This window comes from Bombus vancouverensis, chromosome 12, assembly GCF_051014615.1.
Source record: "Bombus vancouverensis nearcticus chromosome 12, iyBomVanc1_principal, whole genome shotgun sequence".
Taxonomy (NCBI): Eukaryota; Metazoa; Arthropoda; class Insecta; order Hymenoptera; family Apidae; genus Bombus; species Bombus vancouverensis.
The window spans coordinates 12,748,097-12,772,663 of NC_134922.1; the positions used below are offsets into that span (position 1 = coordinate 12,748,097).

General features: G+C 48.9%; 1 protein-coding gene across 3 annotated transcripts in view; it reads left to right on the forward strand.

The window, feature by feature from the left end:
* The window catches only part of LOC117155332 (uncharacterized), a 149,341-nt gene that overhangs the window by 115,203 nt on the left and 9,571 nt on the right, over nt 1-24,567 (forward strand). For 2 of the 3 annotated variants that reach the window (XR_013059780.1, XR_013059779.1), the window contains 5 exons: nt 1,835-1,910; nt 11,907-12,033; nt 17,572-17,707; nt 23,043-23,155; nt 23,327-23,400. Coding sequence is in view for 1 of the 3 variants with exons in the window: in XM_033331203.2 (XP_033187094.1) it covers nt 1,835-1,910; nt 11,907-12,033; nt 17,572-17,707; nt 20,585-20,718; nt 23,043-23,155; nt 23,327-23,400 (660 nt within the window). In the remaining 2 variants the exon portion in view is untranslated. Of the gene's footprint in view, nt 1-1,834; nt 1,911-11,906; nt 12,034-17,571; nt 17,708-20,584; nt 20,719-23,042; nt 23,156-23,326; nt 23,401-24,567 lie in introns of all 3 variants that reach the window. The other variant, XM_033331203.2, reaches the window with a different exon arrangement.

Below are 24,567 nucleotides of genomic sequence, written 5' to 3' on the forward strand. Positions count from 1 at the left end.
TTTGCGCCTAATCGAATTTCTTCGGGCAAACGTCATCGTTGCCTTTCTCACGGTTCTCATCGATCGATTTTTCATCAATGGAATCGCGCTCGACGAACCATTGGAAACGCGTATACACGAGCAACGTAGTTGTTAACTCGAGATAACGACACGTAATCGAAACCCGTCTATGCGTTAAAAAGTATCGGCGTTGAAGGGAACGTGCGAGCACGCGAGACACGGGGTTTCACATAGAAGCTTAAGTCGAAGTTTTCATCGACGAAACGGCTGATCGAAGTATAACTGGAAGGATAAAACAAGCGGTGAGATGCAAATCGATACAGCCCCACTGCCAGTCCCAAACGAGTACGCTGCATGCTATGTACCTTTGAAGCGCGAGGACCGAATGGCGAGTCCCTATGCAGCCCAACGGCGATAATTTGCAATTCGCATTTAAAACACGGCCGTGTGTCGGCTTTTTCGCGTTGGCCAGTCGCGCGTCGTAACGCGTACCATCGCGATTAAAGAGTCCTTCCACGTTTACGTAATTTGCACACGGAACTGACGCGCTTGGCATTTCCAAGTCCATTAAGATCATAGTCCGGGTAATTAGAAGGACAATGTATCTTGGTTCGTGAGTGGTGGATTAAGCGGTACGACCGTGGAAGAGATTAACCACTGGGAATGGTTCTTTCCAGCACGGTAACTTATAAGCCAGCCACGTACGCGAAACGTCCAGGACTCGCGGGCCGAAGTTACGTTGTGTAGAAATTCCGCTTCCAAAAAAAAAAAAAAAAAAAAAAAGAAAAAGAAGGAAAGAAGCGACAAAAAAAAAAGAAAAAAGAAAACGCGATGGGACGAAACGGAGAATCGTACTCGGTCGTGGCTCGCCTCGAAATCACGTTAGGACGTACGAAAAATTGCGTCTCTCCGAAGGAAATAATTCAAGCAAACTCACCTGCCGGTCTCTGTGCACTGCTCGCGTAACGATACATTACGGACGGTATATTTTACGATGCAGAGAAAGGCCGGCCCTCCGTGGAATAGCCACGCGTACCGTCACCGTCGTAAAATATCGCACGAGCTTAATTAAACGCAAACCCCTTTGAACCGAGCACCGAGCGCTAGACAGGGTCTCGTTCTCTCGGTTCTGCTCGGTAGCTTAGTGACTCCGCTGTACCGGCCACTCTACCAATCGGATTCGCCACACGTACCACCTGCTTTCTTTCTATATTTACCTACTTATTTATATTTATCGTTACGTGTCGTTTGTCGTTTGTTCGCGGCAACCGGATCCGATGGAATTTCTTCCGGGTACCTCTCTAGTAGGGAGGACCATGGGAAAGCGAAGAAGAAAGAAAGGAAAGCGGCCACAAAGGACGGTACAATGGAGTTTGCGGAGCATTGTTTGAACATCTAGTACAATCCACTCGCGTCCTCCGTACCCCGCCTCTTGGTCATTCGATCGAGCCACAACTTTCCAAGCTTTTCTTCCTTGTACTAAGTAATGGTCGGTGGCTGGAGTCAAGTCGAACACGGGTCGACTCGAAGGTCGCAGCGAGATTTTATCATAGGAATGTCATTCGGGACAGAGTGGCGTTCAGTTTTAATGCTTTCATTGTGCGCTTCTCAGTAGGTCAAGCGTTCGGTGGCATTTGAATCGAAAGAGATCCTCGGCAACGGTCACAAAGACGCCGTTGCCAGCTAGCGAGCATGCGCTAGATCTCGCGCTTCTTCAACTTTCGGCTAGTCCTCGCACCCCATTTCTCGAAAGTTAGAAGACCAAAGGGAGAGATATGGCTGCCGTCGGTGTCTAAAAAAAATACAAAAAGTTTGTTTCCTCTTTCTGTTACAGTGACTGGGCTGAAGCTGCTTTACATAAGCGTCCCGCCGTACTCCTTTAGGGGCCAGAGTGCGCTTCTCGAGTGCAGGTAAGAGTACTCGGACGTGGTGCAACGTCGTCGAGCGGCGTCGTTTTCAAAGAGATTCTCGCTGGTCCTTCCGCGTCTCTTTTTTTCGATCGACCGACGACGATCGATCGTACAGATGCCACATTCGACAGCGCGAAATCATCGCCGGCTGTGTACCTGCCGAAGCAAACGCGTACGTCGTTGTTCGTAAATGTCGGGACGTTCGAAGAGACAGAAACGGCTGACATACAAACACGAGCAACGAGGAAGCCGACGTTATTAATTGGAAAATATCGCTTTCCGTGCAGCGTCGCGTTCGCTAAGTACGTTGTGCGCGAGGCTAACAGGTGTCGTAACGCCTGCGAACGATGGCGTCGTAGGAACCGTTGGCATTTTTCGTCTGACTCGACGTGGCGTCGTCGCGCGCCAGTCTCCCATAACGATTGTACTTTGCTGGCGACGTTTTCAGCACGCGTTCAATGCACGCGAGATAAATCGATTCGCGGTCATCCAGCGAATAAATCCCTGGAAAACGACAAAGCCGTTGGAGTCGGACGCGAGCGATCGAGCGGTCCGATACGAGTGGGAACCGCAACGAAGAAACGCGAAGACGGGTCGAGCGATTTTTCTCTCTTATTTACAGCAAGGGAAACCAGACGAGAAGAACTCGTAAAGACATCGATAAGATGCCAGCCAATAACGTATCGAGTTTACGCTTAGCGTCCGAGCGAGACGGTAAATAAGATTAAAAATAAGACGAGAAGAAGAGGATGGATCGGTAATCCCTTGGAGCTAGGAATCTCGATATCTTTCCGCTCTCTCCTCGCGCTTTATTTATTTATACTCGCAATATCGTAGACCGCAATCCGAGCGGCAAAGCTTCCTCTTACCTCTGTTGGGTTTCTCGCCTGAAAAAGATGCTTCCCGAGGCATCCGAGCGCGTACAATCTTCGACTCCCGCGAGATCTCTTTCGAATTCGTTCGCGGAACCCTGGCCTCTTCCTTGCGCGTCTGCTTCGTGACGTCCCTGTGCCATTTCCTCTTCCGGTTACACGGCAATCTTGCAGATTTCGTCCACAGCCACGAGAGCTTCTCGTTGAATAAGGGCCGAGTTGCTTCCAACTATGCAGAACTTTCGTTCCGTTGTCTATTGCCTGGAACACGAATTCGAACGCCTAACTCGAACGAACGTTTCGCCCTCCAGTGAACGCGAGTTGGAGCGCGCAGCCTGTAGCGTCCCTGCGTCGATCATCGTAGCGGTCCGTTCTCCCCGTCTTCGTCGGGGTTGTCGTATGGCCGGTAATTGCGCGAGTCCAGTAGTTAGCGCGGAATCAAAGTTTCTTCCGGTAGGAAACGACGGGTCTCGGCGAATCTCTGTTAACGAATCTCCATTAACCACGATTCATAGGCGAAGACGATGCAAGGCATCCGAGTACTTGGCTATCGGTGTTGCTCGATCGTTTCTTTCTCCTTATCTTTGTTTCGTCGTTTATAAAATCTAGCTCGAAGCTTCGCACATACAAACAAATGCCCATACCGATAGCTGATGTCTTTCGACTTTTTCCAAATCGCAGTATTTTCAGTACGCGATCGATCAGAGATTCGAATAACTGTAGACGACAGTCGCGTGAATAGCGCCGAACGAATCATTAGGCGAACGTCGGCTATAGATTTTAGAACTGGTCGAGAGTCGGTTGATACAAGAAGCGTTTGTGAGAAAATCGTAGAATGGTCGTAAAATGTTTGCAAACATGTTTACTGGTGAGTACGCGCCTTAACGGTTACTACAGCCAACTAAACCCTGCGAAACTTCCGCAGAGTTGACCAAACTGCCGTTCATTCCCATACCAGACGACATCTATTCCCCTCGCAGAGACGGAACGCGCCGAAGGAGTAACGCGACGTAGGGCACGAGGCTTTAAAACCCTCCGGCATAAAGCTTTCCATGGGAGTTTTAAATATCATAGAGTCGTTGATAGGACAGAGTTTCGAACAGAGAGTTGTTTTCGTAGCTTTAATAAAGTCATACGGAATAGCATAACGCGCGGTATAACACGCGAGTATCGAAGAACAGCGACGAACGGATAAATTTCGTGGTGTGATTTCGTATTTGTAATCGCGTCGGATTAACAACTCGATCGGTTCTCGAGATATAAAACCTGAAAGCTCTAAATTACGAGAAATAGCGAATGGTATCTGTTTCATCGCGGAGAATGCGTGCGCGTGATCGTAATAGTAAAAACAACGTCGTCGACTCAACGTGCCGCTGACCATCCCGTGAGACGTTGGAGCCTGTGAGATAGGTCAGTAACTGTAGGTGAGCGTGTGAGATTCGATCGCGGAAATAGGAAGACGATATTAAAACGTTAAACATTATGCTCCGCTTTAAACGATGATATCTCAGGAATGGAAAGTCGTAACAGTATAAAACTGAAATCGTTTTAAAGAAGAGAGTTTCCCGTTTCCCGCGAGCTTATTACCATAGCGAAGATACGAAGAACTTTGGAATAATAATCGTACAAAGTTTCGGCCACTTTAATACGTTATCCGCAAGCTTGAAAATACGCGTATCGTACCGAAATACGTTATTCCATTACTTGCGAATTAATGTTGCGCGATAGTACTGGTAAATACTTTTAACTCGAACGGTAATGCGCTACATGTAAATTAGCATGATATCTGGCTTGTTTTCGATACGATAGATAGAATACGGTAGAAATATCGATCATTCGTATTAATTTCTCTGTTGATTTATACGGATTGTTTTCGGGCTCGTACTAAAACACGAAAGAGTGGTATAAATCTACATGAAAAAATAAATCGAAAATGTGGAGTGACATTTTATCGTAGCATTATTTCGGAATAAATCGATAATAAAAATCTGTCGAATACAAGTACATTTACACGTGATCTCGCGCGTTACGCCTGCATACATACGACACGTGTCGATGTAATGCTTGCTTGAAACACTGTTCGTATTTATCGAATACCAAGTAATGAGAAATGAGACACAAACGTATATATCGCGCGATAATTTTATTTATTAGTATTAAAATTCTGAAAAATCATTTACTTTTTGTCCTACTTTTGCCCTGGACATTGACAAAATGACAAAAGCTGAAGGTTTAAACGGAATATGCCAGAAAAATTTGTCTACGTCGTATTCGAGTACAGCGCGCGTGTAACCCAACGAATCCTGAGCACCGACTTACTCGGAAACGAGTTTTCGTACAAGAAAAATTCTACAGCTTCGATTCGATCTTTCACGCAGGTCGTCGTAAAACGAAGCTGGCGCTTGTTAATCGCGTATGTTGTAAGAAACATTGAATTATCCGAGAATCTGTTGAAAGTTTTCAAGATTTATTACACGTATTTTACTAAAACTTGTCTCGTTAAGGCTCGCGCTGGAAACTAGCGAGTGTCAGGTGACTCACAGACAAGAGCGTACATCCGTCACATTCTCGATCGTATCGCCAAAGCCTTTGTCGTAACACGACTTAAATAATCGTTAAAAGTCACGCGGAACATCGAAATACACTTTGGAAAAGATGGAACCAACGACCGTGGTCGTGGATTAACCGTGTAACGTGTCCTCGATGATATTTCGTGGATCCTTAAGCTCCGCGCGCGTGCCACCATGTTAATTAAGACGTAATGAAATTATGGTGCCAGCATTGCGCGTCCTACAATTACGGCTAGTCGGAATATGCATTCTAATTAGTGGCGCGGACTCAACGACTTTTCACGAAGAAAATAAGGTCGACCGTTGGATATCGCGCGCGCCTGCATTTCTAGTGGGTACTTGTTTTCACGAGCAATGTAAGAAACAGCGAGCAATTGCCGAGTCGACTTTGATTTCCAGGGAAAATCGATTTTCGCGAACGTGTCGTCGACCTAGACCGCGAGATCGCTCGATAATATCCAGCGAGACGGACGCGTCGAACCAAATTGCACCGTTGATCGCGAAAACCGATCGATCGAATCAACGCGTTGATCCCATCCGCGTAGCCAGCCAGCTGCCGAGCAAAATCCCAAGATTAATTCACAGAACGCGAAGCCGTGCGCAAGATAGAGATTTTTCCAATTTTGGTCTTAAGCGTTATTTTTCTTGGGACCAATGTTCGCGTCGTATAATATCAACGCGTTATCGATTGTATCTCGGACGCATCGGAAAATCTATCTAAGCGTGATGGAATGGCGAGGAGAAGGACGAGAAACGGAGAAGAAAGTCGCAACGCGAGTGGAGCGCAGGTTGTCGAATGGAGTTGTTCGAATTCGCGAATCGGTCGTGCGTTATCGAATTATAAAGTTGAGAAGCAAAATTCGTCAGTCGGAGTGGCATATCCTGCGCGCCGCTGGCACGTATCCTCGAACAGACTCTATCGAACTATTACGTTTTGAAACTCAATAACTTGAGAACAGCGAACCAGCGTAACGTTGCGATATTGAATTGAAGCTTTTTCGTTATTCTTGTATTTTGATCGATCGATTTAGCCCCCCTAGAGATTAAAAATATCGCCTCGTTGCCTTTGACGTCGAGGCACAGATTATCGTCGGAAGAGACAGAGATCGGCGTGTTTTCGTCGTCGTCTTCTCGTCGCAAAATGTAACGAAGCAAAGATCGTCGTGTATCGTCTAACTAGTCCTACTAGCCTAATAATAAATACTGTTGCGTATCGCTTCTTTTTTTAGCATCGACGCTACAATCTTGAAACGATTTCGCTTGCGAAGAAGACGCACGTACCGCCACTCGAAACAATTTCAGCTTATCCGATAAAATATTCATCTATTTTCTAGCGCTTTAAAGTTATAGCTTGACCCAGTTGCCAGAAACGTGTCGTACGCTGTGTGTACGAGACTCGCCGTTGCTTTTTTTAGATTTTAATTTTGTAAGTGGGCAACACCGATACGCAAGTAGCATCGGTAGACGATCGAACGTTATTATCTTGGTGCTGTACCGTTGTATCGACACGGCAACGAAATAGCAAAAGGCACGTGAGATCTGTGTAATCGGAGTCTGAGCTCCGCTCTATACGTCGAGAAATTCGGAACGAGGAGAAGGTGTGAGAGGACCTTGGCGTAGCAGGTCGCCGTCTTTTCACTTTACGACCGAAGGTCCAAAGTCTCGCGACTTTCCATTTTTCCCAGGTATCTACCAGCCAAACGAACGTACTCTTTCCGACTCTTCGTTCTTACGTTCAGTTGTCGTTTCCTTCCGTTCGGTTTCTTTCAAACGGTGGAACGTGACACGTTCGCGCGGCACTTTTCTCCGCGTCCTCGTTCCTCATGGTCCTGCCAAAACAACCAGCCATTCGTATTCTAATCTCATTCTCCTTCTCTTCTGGAATAAGGTTCGCGATAGCTGGTTCATAGGCCGCAAGAGCGAACGAAACAGCGGCGGTATCGTTTTCCTCTCGTCCCTCCCTCGTTTCTCGCTTTTCAAGCAGCCACGGTACGACGATCGGCATCGAGTTTTATAAAGCGAGGCTGACGCGACATTCTCGACGATAAATACGGTCGATGTCCTGTTTATTCTCGGACGTCTTGGGAGGCGCGTCGAGGCTAGGACTTGCCGAAAGTCGTTTGAAAAATGGAAGGAAAAGAAGGTGGAGCGGCAAGGCGAGAACGGCAACGAGACGATTTGCGTAATTAACGAGGTTCGAAGCTAAATTGACATTTCGCTCGGAGTGTTGCGCGGTACTCGGCATCTTCTCGTACGCTCTTAAAATCGATGTGATTTATTCAGAGGACGCTAGGAGTCGGTAGGTCGTGTCCAGAGTCGCAGAGTCGTATTCGATGGAAACGATCGTCGCTTGGTCGAGCGGTAGGCGAGGAAACGGGCGAGAGGATGAAAGCGAAGAGGGAGGGGGGAGGGCGGGAAGGCGTCGTTTGTTTGGCTCGGTATCCTCGATTATCCGGGTCGACGTACCGTTTTTCTCGACAGAAGCGACATTCTCTCGCGGAAAAAGGAAAGAGTTGGACGACGAGCATGTACACGAAGTTCTTTGATATTGGGTGCCAGTGAAGCGCCAGGACGGCAGCATGACGCAGCAAAGAGACGGGGATCGTTTTCCGACGTAGGTATAAATTGCAAATTAGTTTACCGTCCCCAGCGAGCGCTCGGTTGTTGGTTTATCCGGCGCGTCGCCTCTTCTCTTCTCCGTATCCCGCTCCTAACCTCGCTCCGTCCTGTCTCGTTCCGGCAACCCGTTTCAGCTCACCTCGTTTCATTCTCCGTTCCGTTCTCTGTCCTGTTCAATTCCGGTTCGCCTGTTTCGTCCCGCTCCAAACGGCATTCCGAGCGGCTTTAACGGGGCGCGGAGACCAACGACCAAGTTCCTTCGTGATTTTGGCGCGCGAGCAGCCGTCCCTCCTCGTCTTCTTGCTCGCACCCGTCGAAATTCCGGGAAATTTCATCGCCACGGAGATCGCGAGCGAATCCTTCCGAGCGCGACTAACGCTTCGCAAGCGTTCAACGGAATCTTCGAATCGGAAGCAAAGTCCGAAGACTGAGTGTGCGATGGACTGTCGTCTGCGACGTTCTACGCCGAGACGCACTCCTTTCTCGAGACGCGTAACTTCTCGAACAGAAGAACGATCGACTTCTCTTCGTTACAAATCTTCCAACTTTGCGCAACTTCTTCGAACGGCCGGCGAATGGTAGTCGAAGGCGGAAAAACGCTTTCTCCGAGCTCCGTCTGGGCCATCGAACGAGATGATAGAGCGACGACGGACCGAAGATAGTTGGGCAATTTTCCAACGTCAGGAACGCTTTTACGCGCATACAGGATACGACGTAGAGTCGCGATACGTCGAAGCTACAGCCCTTCCGCTGCTGCACCGAATCTCTCTCCGCTGCGAACAATGGGGTGCCCGGTGGATATAAAGCAGCTTCCCTCTTGCGCGTTCTACCGCGACTCGCAAATCCGACACGCGATAATTTGATCAAAGAACAGAGAAATTTGCCTGGCGCGCGGTCCTCTGCACCGTCGCTGTAGCTCGTTGACGAGCGGATACCGTGCGCGCACGTGCATACTCGACGAATCGAATCGAATCGGATGGAATCGAGTCGAAACAAAAGATTTCCGCTTTGCCGTGTACGAGGCAAGGTCTCGGAGAAAGGGAAAGCAAAGGGAAGAGAGGAAGAGGGTGGAAAGAAGGGAAAGAAGCAGATACGACGGAAGAGAAAATTGGTAGGATCTATATAGAAAGGAGGGAAAGCTGGGAAAGCCGCCACAAAGAGAAAAGAAAATGGAAAGGCGGAGCGTGAGAGCGCGCGAGCTTGGAAATCCGAGGGGAGGCGAAGGGGGAGTTCCCGCAGGACACGACCCGGCAAATGAGCCGGAGGATGCAAATCAATCCCACGACGCAGCCCTCCAAATTGTGCACCTACGCTCGAATGCGGCAATCCCTTTTCCGGTAGCTGCAGCTGGCAACTAGGGAGCTACCTCCACGGCGGCGACGGTGACGGCGATGGCGACAGCAGCACCGGTGCCAATGCAAGCGGAAGCGGAGCAACCCCACCCTACCGGATGCCCCCCTTGGGTACGTCGGCTATGCAACGATGTCACTATGCGACCGTGTCGCTTCGCGATGGTGCAACGATCGAGCAACCGAGCAACCGAGCAACCGAGTAACCGGCTAGTTGGCCAACAGACTGTACAAACGACGTCGCGATACAACATCCTACAGCGGAGCATCGACGTATTCCATACGACGGTGCACGGTATCTAACGGTAACGCGGCGTGCAACTCTACCTTATCGTACTCTTCTCGTCGTTGACTCGACGATATAGAACGCCTACGTTGAAACGTAATCGACCGACTCTCCGTTGCGACGCAATTTAACGAGTTGAGAGAATGGCAGAGAGGAAAGGGGTGAAGCCGACGGGGTAAATTCCGAAAGACGATTACGATCGAGACACGAGGCTAGACGCGCACGACAATAAGAGAAACGACGTTGCATCCAGCCATCTAGGAATGCCAGAGGAGGAATAAAATACGACGCGGATAAAATTTAATCGCTGGTAAACGTAAGCTGGTCTTCTCGCTGCTTTGTTATCGAGACGATCGCCGCAAGCAGAGTGTGTATAATAGATACGGTCCAATTCGAGGATGAAAGTACCGCGTATTAGTCGACGAGTTTTCCAACGAGCGAGTTTCGCCGTCGCGCGTTATCCGCGATCGTTCCGCCGGATACGGTCGATGCTATTACGCGAGGCAGCCAGCGAATCCGAAAAGCAGGACGTATCGCGCCACGGTGACTCCAGACATCGTCGCTCCACTACAACACAAACGTGCCAGTTTAATTACTTTACAAATATTAATTATCGCGTTGCACTCCAGCTCGCGCTCCAGCGGAATAGCCTGTTGCGCTTCGCGATTTTATCGGCGATTCCGATAGCGGAACGCGAACGGTATCGGTGTTGACGAACGACGATCACCGAGGAAGAACGGCAGAGTGGAGGTCGATTCGATTTCGTTACGACGAAGGAAACGATCCGAGGAAAAAGAGGCAGAGACAGAGAGGGAGAGAGAGAGAGAGAGAGGGCGGAAGAGACGAAGAAACCACGTTTGCTTGTAAAATCTTCCGGACGTTCGATTCCGTGGAATTATCCGAGCTAAAAGATTTCCGGTTTTCGAAGATGGGACGCGAACGGAGAATCCTCCGAGAGACCTTTTTTTTTTAATTCCCCGACGGGAGAACGATGAACGAGAGGAAAGCACTCGATTAGCAAATTGATGCGATTCGCGACGCTACGCTTGGATCGCGGATGTTGATCAATTACCGTAATTGTTGTTCGCCAGGTTGGAAGCTTGTCACGCGACAGTGGCCCGTTCCTTCCTTCGTGCCGGGCATCATTGTAATCACGTTAAAGCGCATACCTACGGACGAACACGTAGCTCGCACGATTCTCGGCAACCGCTGTCTCGTTTATCGTGCGACGCGAGAACCCGAATCGTTTTTGCCTGGCCGTTTCCACCCTTCGCTATACCTGCGTCTCTTCCTTTTCCCGTTGCTTCTTCCCCTTTGTGGATGGAAAAACGTTCACCGGCCTTTTCCAAAACGCAACAACGTTCAGTTACGTAACATTCGCGAACCGCAGAAGACCGAACAGCCGGGATAACGAAACAAAACGAGACACCGAGACCAGATGAGACGATTCCATGGAATATCGGATAAACGAACGAAATCTCCGATATGTAAAGCAAAAAATACATCAAACGCGCGCTCGATACTTCAAATACGTTGCCGGAAACCGGTAACAGTTTCCATTACTCGCACGGCCCAACCATCGAAACGGTCTACTCTGCGACTAATCGAGAAACGATTCCGCGGTTCGTACGCGTCACGACTACCGTTTCATCTGCTTTCGTCCTCGGTCTCGACTAATCGATATTAACCAAGAGAAACGCGCCGAGGATATACAAAGAGAGAGAGAGAGAGAGAGAGAGAGAGAGAGGAAGGGAGAGAAAACGAAATATTTATTTATTTGTTTAATGGCCATTCTGTTTCATATCCAGTAATCTTGATAGAAATAATTGAAATACGATGCGATGACACAACTATACATGCAAGAAGAACCTCTTCTATATACAAAGACACAGAACGTACATATACGTATAATAGCACCGGCGCATCGAACATTTCTCAGAAAATTCAAGAATCGATACCAGGAAGCGATTAATCGATCAGAACCTTGCGTTTGCAGAGAGTGAAGATTACATGCAAAGTAATATGCTAGCTCTCGTTCGCGAAACGCGTTTGAACGCATTCCTATTACAACATTAAACGTGTGAATTCTTCGCGATCGAGCGTCCCGAACGAGCCTGAATATTCCAGCTCGCCCAACAACTTTGTACCGTTCTTTATTAGAAAGAAACTTCTTACTCTTGCGTATTGTCACGCGCGCGAAATCCCGGGCGCAAACAAATGGATAAACAAATGGTCGAGAAACTATTCAACCGGCGCTTTTCTTAACGATAAGTCACGCATCGTTTGCTCTCTTGTTTCAGATACGACCTAGAAGCGGACAAGCTTTACTCCATCACGTGGTACAAGGATCACGAGGAATTCTACAGATACGTGCCTAGAGGGGAACCTACGAAGCACAGCTATCGCGTCGAGGGCGTTAAAGTTGACGTGAGTTGAAAGCTCTCCTGTGTCCCGCAACGTCGCGCACTCTTGTTCCGACTTTGGTATCTGATCATCGTATTGCCACGTACCACGCGCGCGACATCCGCTGTCCGCGTCTTCTCCGCCTTCTACTTTACGGATTATCTTTGTACAATTCCGCTCGACGCTCGTGCTCGATCGGAGCGCGATTAACCTTCCCGTGATCTCGACCACGGTTCTCTCTGTCTGACTGTCTCTCGCTCTCGCTCTCGCTCTCGCTTTTCTCGAAGACAGGACGAAGACGAATCAACGAGATCCAGAAGGAAGAGAAGCAACGATTCGCGCACGGCGATGCCCCCGTTACGAGAACTAGCAAAGCGAGCGACATCGACGGAAATTCCACTTACGAGCGATCGGTAAAAGTACAGAGGGAAAGAGCAAGCAGTTACTCGGCTCTTTTATCTCGTATCCAACTTCAATATCCAGCGTATCTGTACGCGCGTATAGACGTATTTTTGTATTACGCAATGCGCTGAAACGCGCGCAATTACATCTGCGAATATGCGTCGGTGGTCCGATCTAAGGTAAACATTTCGCGAATGCTTCTCTTTTTTCTCTCACGGCTGTCGACGTGTCGCGAAATTGAGTTCAGTCGGTGGGAAAGTAACGAAGGTTTGCTGGATACGAAAATGACGCGACTCACTACCATGTTATTGTTTTATTTAACAAGTTTACTTTTGGATTATGTTTTTAGCTGGAACTTTTTACGTTACGTACACCGGCGTTTATAAGCGAACCACTCGGAAATATAATGAAAAGCATAAAGAAGCGACCACGTTACAAACGCTATTTTTTAAATTTGCCTCGAGACTTGCTGTTACTTGCGTGCCATCCACTTGTAATAAATCAACTCGTGGAAAACATCGACAACACCTGTACCTGTGTAACGAAACTGAGAAATTAACGAAAACTTGAGTTCGCTGGTTTGTCTACCGAGAAGCTGAGCCGCGTGACAGAACGTCTACCAGTCCCGTGTAACAGATTCGCAAAGGAAAGATTAATCGATCGGTATCGCGTGTTTATGAAATCCGTTTGAAACGATCTGTCGCAACACTGAGCCAACGTGTAATATATTTAAAGCTCTGGTCAAATAATTCCTCGATTCTTCTGCGAGTCACGCAAGGATAACGACTGGGAGATCGTAAGCGTCGTTTATGCGCATACAGAGTCGTAACAAGTGGCTGCAAGTTGACGAGAAATTGGCTGGCTGATCGTAAAGACGTTCGTTTACTCTGATACTGAACGAACAACGAAACCAATATCACCGGCAGTGCGGAGAATTTGCGTTTTTGCGAGTCTCGTTCAAAGGAGAAAAGGTAGAACATTCGCGTACGCGTACAAATGCGACCAGGTGACGATAAACTAGGAGAGTGTTCGAATATCGAAGCGTTTCGTGTCACGCGATGAACGTAAAAGTCAGCCATTACCGGTTCCTCGTGTAACCATCGGTTCATGAGTATCAGGATATTTACGAAACTTCTGAGTTACAAAATTTCTTCGGTTTCTACCTTCCGTTTATATACGTTTCTCAAATTTTATCTGTCGAGGTTATTTGACGTGTAAACGGAGAAACTCGCGGATAAATTGTAAGGTAGAAAATATACTTAAATAGAAGCGTAATTCTAAGTAAGAATACAATTTCAACTGGTCCAGATCCGCACGCTAGCTGTGTTACCCGATAACTGAAAACCCCGAAGCCAACGTCGCCTGTCTACCGTTTACGGTCTGTCTTCGTCGCAGTCTTTCGTCTATACGCTGTCGATAGCTTCGGCGCTTGAGAAAACTAAACAGACCAGATGTAGAGTTTTCTTAGAAGTGGTGACCACTTCGACATTATCGATATTAATTATGACGATCTTGTTTCGTTGGAGCGTTGACCGAGCAACGTTCCGTGAATATAAAACTCTGGTCGATTAATCGTCGTTTCCATAGCTTTCTCGACCCTCGGACAAAATGTCAGGTTACGTACGATATCGGCGCGTGTTCTAGAACCCGCGAGCAAGAACAGAGACCTGGAATTCGACCGCGGTAACGCGGCCGATCACCATGCGGAATGTAAAACCGAGTCGCGCGCTTGTTCGTTGAAGAGATGGCTCGTCCACGGCCGAGACGGCACCCAGCTTTGAACGTAAGAAGCCTCTATTCAATTTCCCTTTCCGAATTTTATTCCACGTCGTCTATAAAAGTATTTCATCGAACCAGTTGGAATGGACGGAGTAAAAAGGGCGAAGGAACGACGGGGTGGAAAAGCATAAAGTTCGCGATACGTTTCGATATACGTCGACGAGGTAGATGCGCGTTGTCCCCGTACAGGTGGAACGAGGTCGCCTTTATCGTGCCGAATAAATGTTTGACGAATCGGGACGAGACTAGGAAGAGAGAGAGGGAGAGAGAGAGAGAGAAGGAGCGAGATCGCCGCCATCTATCGTGACTGAAGGAAGAGCCACGCGGTGTAAAGTCGGAAAGGCGGAGGAAAAGCTCGGAGGTTAAGAGGAAGAAAGAGCTGTGGGTGAAGGATAGGAGCAACCGTTGGCTAACCGATCGATTTCTCGGATCGCGCGATGTGGTCCCGGAGGCCGTGGAAGGCAGAAACGGATCGCACGAGACTCGTCTATTCTCGGTACGATACGTCCGCTTCCGATTCGCGTTTTGGAAGGCACGAAAGTTCCGTTTTCCTCGACGCTCGTTAATATCGGCCGACGCGTAACGAGCATTACGTGAGTCGAATCGGCTCATCCTTTTGCTCCGTTCTCGAGATCCAGAAGAGAAAAGGAAGAGAAAGAGAGAACAGCTATTAATCTGACTCGGTCCAATGGCTCTCCGATATCGACAAAGAAATTTCTCCGTGGACAAAAGCGAGCGTGTCTTTTCACCCCTTCCATCCGGACCATTCCTCCACTTGGATACGCTCACGTGACACTTATTGGAGTAGCAGGAATTAAGTGGATTTAGCGGGCGGACTCGTATATTTTTGCTCGGGCTCTCGACTTTTAATTTTCCCTCTCATTCCCCCTCCCCTTTTGCTCCGTTACGTAACAGCACGCTTAATTTCACTATCTGAAAATTTTAAATCGTGGCCCCGATTCCCCGCGTTTATTTAACTCTGCCTCCGCTCCTGCCGCGCTCGTCCGGTTAAAGGTCGACTTTACGAAGAATAGAAGAAAACCGAATGGCAGGACAAGCTGCGATTACCCCGCGAACGCGCAGGGTATCGTGGCGGACTAATCGACGACTAGCGGAAGCGATTAAGCGCTTTATCGACCAGAGATCGTTTTCCCGACGACGCAACGCTTTCACGCCGTTTTCCCAGCGTCAACCATTTCGAAACGTCCCACGGTAATCCCCTCGTTCGTTAATTCCCTGTTCGCTAAAGACGAAGAATGTGTGCCGCGGTTCCCTTTGAAATCGTGTTTCGTATCGGAGCGAAACTTTTCATCGGCTAGGAATCGAAGTCTCAAACCTCGAGCTCTCTCGCCGATGCTTTCGCGAAACTTTTTCCCTCTGTCTTGCTCTTTCGTTCGAAAGTTTGGCCTTCCGAGACAGCGATCCTCTCGTTCCGTGTCACGACGCGTTTTCAAGAAATGTAGCACACGCGAAACACCGGCGAAGAACGAGTCACGTTTTATCGGAACGCATCCGACGATGCAGCGACGTGCCGCGTTTCTCGCTGAATCGCAGACACGCGTGTCTCTCTATCTCTTTTTCCCTTTGCTCCCCGAGCGACCTAAATCGTTCGGCCGAAGAGTCGCGTTCACCGGACGAAATAACCCCGAAGGTAATGCGATTCTCTCCGACATTTCGACTTCCCTTCACCCTGCTCCCTTGTTTTCCCGCAACTTTTCTCCCCGTTCTCCAACGTAAATCGATTTGTCGATGAAGAAAGTTTGCGTTCGACCGAGTCTCACCGCGGCGGAATAAACGTCGACGTTTCCCCGCGATCGCTAAAAACTTGTCGGCAACTCGATCTGCGCGCTCCTCGTCCAGATTCCGTTGGACTTCGTCGGACGATCGGATCGTCGCGACGCGGACCGACCGCGTGCAAACGGGAACGAAGAAAGGGGAATATTCGTAACGTTGGAGCAGAAAGACTCGCGCGTAGGGTAAACGGATTAGCAACGTCGCGATTCCATCTATTGCGGGTCTTCCCTTTCCGTGCGAGCTTCCAGCGATCGGATGAATCGCGATCGGATGCCTGCTCGATCGCGTCGCGACACCCCTGGTTACGATAAATACCTTTTCCGATTGAACTTCTCGAAATAACGCAGATCCCTCGTACTTAACACCGTTATACTTTGCATCGTCACCGCGTTCGACGCGATGTCTCGCCGACGTTCAGTTAGTCTCGTCGGGCATCGAACGACTCGCGCTGGAAACACGTTTGTTACGTAAAGAGGAGGATGGAAAATTTCGTTCGACGTTGGTCACGAAGGTTAGAAAGCGTGACATAAAACTCGTACAAAACGTGTTTAGCCGCTTTCGCGATGCTTGGCAACGGTATCGAAATTGTTAGCGAAACATGGAACGTGTACAACCGGGACGCAGGGGACGGCAGACTGACGCACCTCTGAGCAACGTCGGCTCAACGACGTACCTTTTCTACTTACCGGTGGAACAAGTCCGCCATACCCATCTATCTCGCCGAAATAACTTTCAGTACGTAGAGCGGGTACCGGCGGCGACTATGGCAATAAATCGATATAAGCGCGTAAGCCTCTTACCTACCTAATAGCGTAATATTCTGTCTATGAAGAATAATTTCAAACGGCGTGTGGAAAACGCAGCAGCGAGCCACGCGAAGAGCTGGACGGTGGCGTTGGACGCGTCGAAGAGTGGCAAAGCTTCGGAAAAATTGGTGCGAAAATGTAACGGTGGCTGTTTGCTCGCTCGATCAAACGAGAAGCTCCATCTCGTTCCATTTGTATCGGTAAACTTTGGTACGGAGAGGGAAAGACTCGCTCTCGTCGATGGAACGCGGGTCGACAGAGGCAAAGGGTTTTTTCCAGGTCGACAGAGAAGTGCGTCGACACACGGAGCCTGGCATCGATCTCGCCTGCCGCGGCCACGAGATCCCCTTTGAAAGATAAAGCGATCGTTGGCAGCCCCAGGTTGCTTCCTGTCGCGGATAGCCCAGAGAGAAAACACGATCGAATCGAACAATTAGCGTTCGATCTGGGTTCGCCGATCGCCTAAACGCCTATATTTGGTCGTTCGGTACAGCGAGTCTGAACATTCGGGTCTTCTTCGGCAACGATTTCTAGAGGTTGCTCCTCCGTTAGTTTGCAACGAGGTCTCGCACGATGTTTCCAAGGTTTCAAACAATCTCTGTATCACGCAGTTAGTTTGCGCGTAGTTTACTCATCCAGTTCGGAATAAAAATCGTCCTTGTAGCTCGTCGAGAGATCGGTTCTTCGAGAAAGGTTCCTATCCATCCGATCGATGCTTCGTAACCGCGAGCGTCGGCGATTAACATGGAAGATTTATCGAACAACTTCTCGTTTGTTGCAGCACCGAAAATCCAACGACAAGGAGGTGCTGCTGCAGGACGTGAGCCTGCACAGTAGCGGACGGTACAAATGCGAAGTGAGCGCGGAGGCTCCTAGCTTCAACTCGGTCAGCGCAGAAGCCAGCATGGAAGTCGCAGGTGAGCGAACCAGTCTGCGTCAACCGTCTCTCCTACTCTGATCTCTTTCCGTCTCGCTTTGAATCCGTCCCCGGGTTGCTCGGCTAGTTAATAATCCTTTGATCACCGCTATCGAGCCGCCGTAATTTGCGCCAAGCGTTCGCCATTTCCGAGTTTCGGTCTTCTCTGGTATTCGAGGGCAACGTAAACGGGCAGAAGGAAGAAAATCATCGGTCAAATATTTCCGCAGCGTCGTTCTGCGAGACGGATGGATGGATGTCAACGTTGGTCCAAAGTGGAATCGATCGAGCCAAAAACAGACTGTCGGCTTTCGCTCCGCTTTAAAATCGATCATAGGGACGATCAAGGTGTACCTGTGTACTGGAACGAAACGAGGATACCTGGCGACCCATTACCGTGAATAGCCGTCGTGTGGCTTCGGCTTTGGCTGGCTCGCGCTTCCATCAACCTGCACTCTAGACCTACGACAACAGAAAACTTCGATCTTTCTTTGGAGCGTTAAATTTTAGGGTCGCGTAAAGACGAGGCAAAGTCCGACGAATATTACGGGGATCGTAACGCGGAGCAGCAGACGCGTGGATGGATGGCAGCGGCGCGGAACGGAGAAGGAAGAGACGGGAAACTATAAACGAAAAGGAAAGGCTTCTCGACCGTAAAAGCATCGTCGGCTCGGTTCTCGGGAAAGGAGTCGCGACGCGGCAGACTAAAGGGCCGCGCACCGCCTTCGAAAGCTTTCCCGTGGCGTCTTCGAAAACGATGAAATTTCCTTTCCGCGTCGTGTTCCTCTTCTCGTAGTCCGGCCGCGCTCTCCGACCCATGCACGATCGATAACCCACCACGTACCCGCCATTACCGTACCTTTACCGACCTCGTGGAAAATTTGGTACACGGCAAATAACCCGCGGCCATCGTTCGTGCCTCTGCCGAATTCCTCCTTCTTCCGATCTTTCTCCTTTTCTATCCTTTTCTTCCTTTCGCTCTTCTTCTCCTCCATCCACCCTCCTCCGTTTCCTTCCTTCCTTCCTTCCTTCCTTCCTTCCTTCCGCCAAGCATCCCTTCGTTCGAACCGCAAGTGTCGACGCAAACGAAAAGCTAACAAGAAACCGCATGCCACGGTCCTTCGAGCCTCTCTTTGCCAACGTTTACTCCACCCAGTCTAAAGTCGCGTAACCAAAGATTTTCGCGTTTCTCGTAAATTTCAATTTGCTGCTCATTCTCGCTCCGACGAGGAATATCGCGTACGCCTCGCTTCGAATACGCAAACTTGTTCGCGGTATAGGAAAGGGGAAGCGCGCGGATAAAGTCTCCCTTTCTCTCTCTCTCTCTCTCTCTCTCGATAACGAGAAGCAAAAAAGCGAGAAGGAGAGAGGAGAAGCAAGGTCCCGTTGTAAGGCGAATCGTGTATCTTTGCGCGTAAGGTTGAACGCGACGCGCGAAAGGATCAATCCGGCAGCAGTCGCGAATGGCTTCGTTGAATATTCCAAGCGGGGTGTCGTGACAGCTTCGAAGGCTTATCGAGGGGATGAACTTTTATCGCGATCGTGCTCTCGAAAACGATCCGACGGCGGAACGTTTCCTCCAACTGGTCCAGATTAAATCTCGAGTCGCGAACGCTGGCAATCTTGCTAAGATATTCGAGAAATAGGAAGAGCTTCGATCGCGTGTCGATCGATCTACGCGACGGTACGCGTGCTCGCGCAATGGAAACGTCGGCATCGATCGTTCGAATCCGCGAGTGATTTTTCCCATGTACGATACTTACGTCGGATTTTCCGTTACGTTGCATCGATCGAGCAAACTAAAAGCAAGCGAAAGAGACAGCAGATGATTCGCGGTATTCCGAAACGACTGTCTAAATACGAAAAAGTCGTTGGTATTGATACGTGCAACGATCGAATCGAAAATACGTGTAAATTAGGTCGTTGGGGAAGTTCGTAACGAAGAAGAGATATTTGCGGATAACGTGTCTTTATAGAAGCTTCTTTCACGGTAACGTTTCGCTATTTATAGCGGAATGGAATTGAATACATCGATTGATTTTATATTCGTCGGTACACAAGATTCTCCCTTTGTTGTTCGCAATCGTCTTTTCTCTCGGATATTCTTCGACTTTTCCCGTAATTACTGCATTTAAGAGAATTCGGCGTTCACTTGCTTCACAGAAGAATAACAAATGATTCTTTTTCAATCTTGGCAACGTTATGTCGTGTGTATATTTTCGAACCACTTAATATTGCAATGCCGTAACGAGTGCAAACAAAGTGGTCTCGACCGTTTCAAGGAATGTCATTTAGTCGTCGCTGTTTCTCGCGAGAGATGACGTTTGCAGCGATTTATTTGACGCGTGACGGATCCTGCAGATGAAAATCTGTATCAAAGTTTTACGATAAAGCATTAACTTCGGACAGCAGTCAGAAATAATCGATTATCAACCGCATATACCTACGAATAAAAGATATACGTCGTACACGTACGTACGAGGAGAAGTGAATTTGACTTTGTTCGAAGGAAAACAGAAGGATCGTGAAACGCGTCGACTGGTTAATTATTTTTGTCGCAACGAAATTAATGCGACGGTTGAAACTGACTAAATTGGACAGCGTAATAAAAAATAAGCAGAATCGTGGCCTGTTCCCGATCAAATACTATACACGCAACAGATGAGTTCCTCCTTTGTAGGGGATGAGCGTGGAAAGCGTCGTTGAATTTTGGTCGTTAACGAGGTGGTCCTTATCGTCGTTCGCGTAGATCGCGTTACAAACAGAGCCTTTAAATTAGAAAAGCCACGAGACGAAGCGAGACAGAGAGCAGAGCGGAGCGTGGATAGCAGCGAGAAGAATAAGCGACCGCGCGTAAATGTTCTCGATGTGATTGCAGTTCTGCCGCAAGACGGGCCGTCGATAACGGGCGAGGAGAAGGTTTACGCGACCGGCGACGTCCTCGGACTGAATTGCACCAGCGGCAAGTCCCATCCCGCCGCGACGCTCAAATGGTTCATCAATAGGGAGCAGGTGAGAGAAACGCGAGCGTTCCGTTCGCCTCGTCGGAACTTCGAGAAGCGGAATCGTCGAATAGGCTTTTGCGTGTTCGCCGGTGTAATGGCCGATATGTCGAGAGTTATATATTTTAGCACGGCTCGAAAGTTATAGATTTAGACTTTAGAGAGAGACAGAGACAGAGAGACAGAGAAAGAGAGTCCGAAAGCGTGCGGATAGGCGAACCGTGACGACGGTGCAGGACCTAGAGATCGTTAAACGGATGAGCGAGCGAGGGAAGACGCGGAGAGAGGCGCTCAGAAATGACGATGGCAGAGGCAACGATACCGGCAACGACGACGATGCTTGATGAGCCAAAGCTCCAATTAACGAGCTGTGGGAGAACGCGCGCGTAGTAGGGCGCCAGTCGACTCTACATCCGCCTCGCTGCACCAACGTGCCACCGCCAACCACCGCTTTCCGGGAACGTCCTCTTTTGCCTCGGCTACTCTCTGCAACTCGACGACTTTTCGACTCTCTCTCTCTCTCTCTCTCTCTCTCCCTCTCTCTTCTCTTTTCAGGGAAACGAGAGCCAACGAAGAATAATTCGAGAAACAGAGGCAAGGAGAGATTGCTCGAAAGAAAGAAACCGCGAGGAGGAGAGAAAGACGAGAGACGATGGGCGGAAGAAGGAAATTCGGGCAACTCGGTTAACTGCTAATTAATCCGCGTCACGTAGTCGAAGAGAATCTAATTTGTCCGCGAGAAAAAGTCGGCCGAGTCGAACCGGTCGAACAAAAGAACGCCGCGATCGAATCTCGCGTTTTCGATCGTCCGCCTCTCGCGGTAGATCGCCGGGCCGCGAGGTCTCGTCACTCCGAGGATTTAAAAATATAATCCGCAAAGCGCAGGCAGTTGAAGCGAGTAGACACGAGCTCGCAAGTTGTGCGCGTTTAAAGATTACGTCGATGAACGTCGGTGCCCCTTTAGGGCTTCGCAGCGAATCGCGCGCGCCGCGACGGCTCGAAAAGTTTCCTATTATCCCGCTCGTCGTCTCCCACCTCCGCGTTGCTCGAGCAAAACTTGCCAACCTTCTCGACGATGTCCATTAGGAGTTGAGCGAGTTTAGCGCGCCACTTAACGCGAGTGTAATATCGTTTCGAAAACGTTCTCGTCGTGACGACTCTCGAAAGATTCGGCGACAAAGCCGACGGGGATGGCCGCAAGAGGCCTTCGACTTTCCACGGCCCGCGGCCCTCGATCGCTCGCGTTCCGCCTCCGGCTGCACTTAATCTTCGATTCTCTTTCAATTACCCGGCTTCGGGCGGTCGAGCGAACAATCCTTTCTAAGGCTGCGCCTTCTTTCCTCTCTCCGTTCGTCATCGACTTTGGAATTTACTGAAACGCGCCGACGTGTTCGGCGGATCGATCGATCCGTTCGATCGGAAACGAGGAAACGAGAAAACGGGAAACGAAGAGCGAAGGAAGAGGAACGTTGTTAAATTGCGAGAGTACGCGCGAAAGAAACGAGAGATAGGTGGCTCGACGAAGTTCGGCGAAGGAGGAACGAAAATAGGACGGAGGCGCGATCAAAGGGATCGAGAGAAGCAGCGCGAGCCGAGGAGAATACGGCTTAAAAATGATTTAATTTCGAGGCTCGTTTATCTCTCGGTCTCCGGTCCGCTCCCCCTTTCGCGAACAGATTCACGGAAGAAGCGGATGAAAATGAAGACGAGGATGAAAAAGGAGAGGCGATATAGTTTCGATAAAACGAGGACAGCGTGCGCAGTGTCGGTTCCGTGCTACGGAATCCTTAGGACTCGCGCGCCAACCTTCAACGAGCAGATTTTCTCGGCAAACGTAGCTGCCGCGCGCCGGCCTTTCATTTCGCGAAAGCGAGACGAAGTTCTTTGCTCGGGTAGCCCGCGGCTGCGAATCTCGTTTGCTCTCGGAGGAAATCTCGTCGCTGCGACGTACCGCGGCCTTTCGACTTGGCGTTTCGATTCGAAGCGCGGCGCTTCCACTCGCTCGCCTTCCATCGCCGGTACCGACGGCGTCTAAAACATTTCCTACGCGCGATGAAATATTCGAATCACTTCGAACGTGATTCGGGGCCTGAAACTCTAGTTGGCGTCTCGATCGCCAATCACGAGACGTCGCGCGTCGTTTCGTTCTTCGTTCTCGCGAGCGTTGTCGCTTCTTTCGCTCGTTTCCTGTAACTCGTCGATGTTCGGTCGCGAGAATTCGACACTGTCGCGCGACGATAAAAAGGAAGTTCGACCGGATCGTCGAGGCTGATCGCCCTGACGATCTCTCACACGCTGCAACTCGTGGAACACGTCCCGTCGCGTTTGTTTCAGGTGAAACCAGACACGGAAATGGTGTTCGAGCAGCACGGACTTTATTCGGTGATATCCAGTTTACGACTGCAATTGGAACCGGATCACATCGCCGGCGACAAAATAAACGTCAGGTAATTCCGCCCTGGACAATCTCCTCCCCACCCATCACCACCACCACCACCAACACTCACCAACACTCATATCATCACCGCCACTCTGCCATCAATGCCATCGCTATCATCATCAACAGCCCGATTCGTCCAGCCCCGACGATTAATACGTCTCTATAAATTTTGTCGAAGATGCGAGGCGACCGTGGTATTGGACTCGATGTCGGACAAGCCACGCTTCGAGACGCGCACAACGGAAGTTTTCGGTAAGCTCTGCCTCGTTACGAACTCCACGACAATTCTCCGTTCGGCTAGTTGCACGCGAAAATACGGCTATCGCGATATGCGTACACATATATGTGACAAGTACCCACACGTATATAACGGCTATAAACGTATATTTTATTTTCCAACGTGTGCATATCGTATAGATGCATTTGGTAAGACATATTTAATGACTAAATTGCGTGTGCGTAGTTCGTTACTCGAATGGCAACGATTTTTACCGGAGGCGTAAATAAACTCGATATTGATACAACTCGTCTATTTTTATTGAAACAGAGTTCATTACTGCACCATCGTACTTATTAATTCCATTTTGTATATTTTAATTACGGATATATCGAACTGTAATCGTTTTATCCCGCGTGTAACGATCGTAGCTACGTATAGTAGGACGTTCTGACGAGATTAAGAGGCAATAGGCAACGTTAGGTTGTCCGAAGAGTGTCTTTCTTTTACAAACCCGTCTTTTGCAACGATACATCTTTATACAAACACGAAACCTAGTTTGTCGAACGTCGTGATCTTTATTTCGATAGAACGAAATGGTATTCGATAGAACGAAACGTAATTCGATAAAATAATACAAAACGGAAATCCATTATTTCCTTATAAAACGAAAGAAACTTTTCGGACGACCTAATAGTAAAAACCGACGTTCGTAATCGTCGAACTTTGTAGAAATATCTGGACGAGCTCTCAGTTTTCGTGTGCTTTGATCTCGGAATTAAAAGTCTCGAACCGAGTGCGCAAAATATATTTTTCGACGCGCCGCTGAATTTTGACAATTAATTTATACGAGCGACGAGACGAAAAAGCCTGAAAATCGCAGTCTTAGACGGCTGCTACGTATACAGGGTGGTTGGTAACTGGTGGTACAAGCGGAAAGGGGGTGATTCTACGCGAAAAAAGAAGTGGGAAATATAGAATAAAAATTCTTTTTTTTAATTTTTCCATCGAGACAACGATCTACAGTGAGATCCGTTATAACGAGACGCGATAAAGTGCACGCGTACCGAGCCAAAATTCAAAGTCGGTTTTCTCGAAAACAAAACCTCGAACGAAAAATTGTTATTCTATACTTTCGACTTCTTTTTTCGCGTAGAATCACCCCCTTTCCGCTTGTACCAACCACCCTGTATATCGTGCGT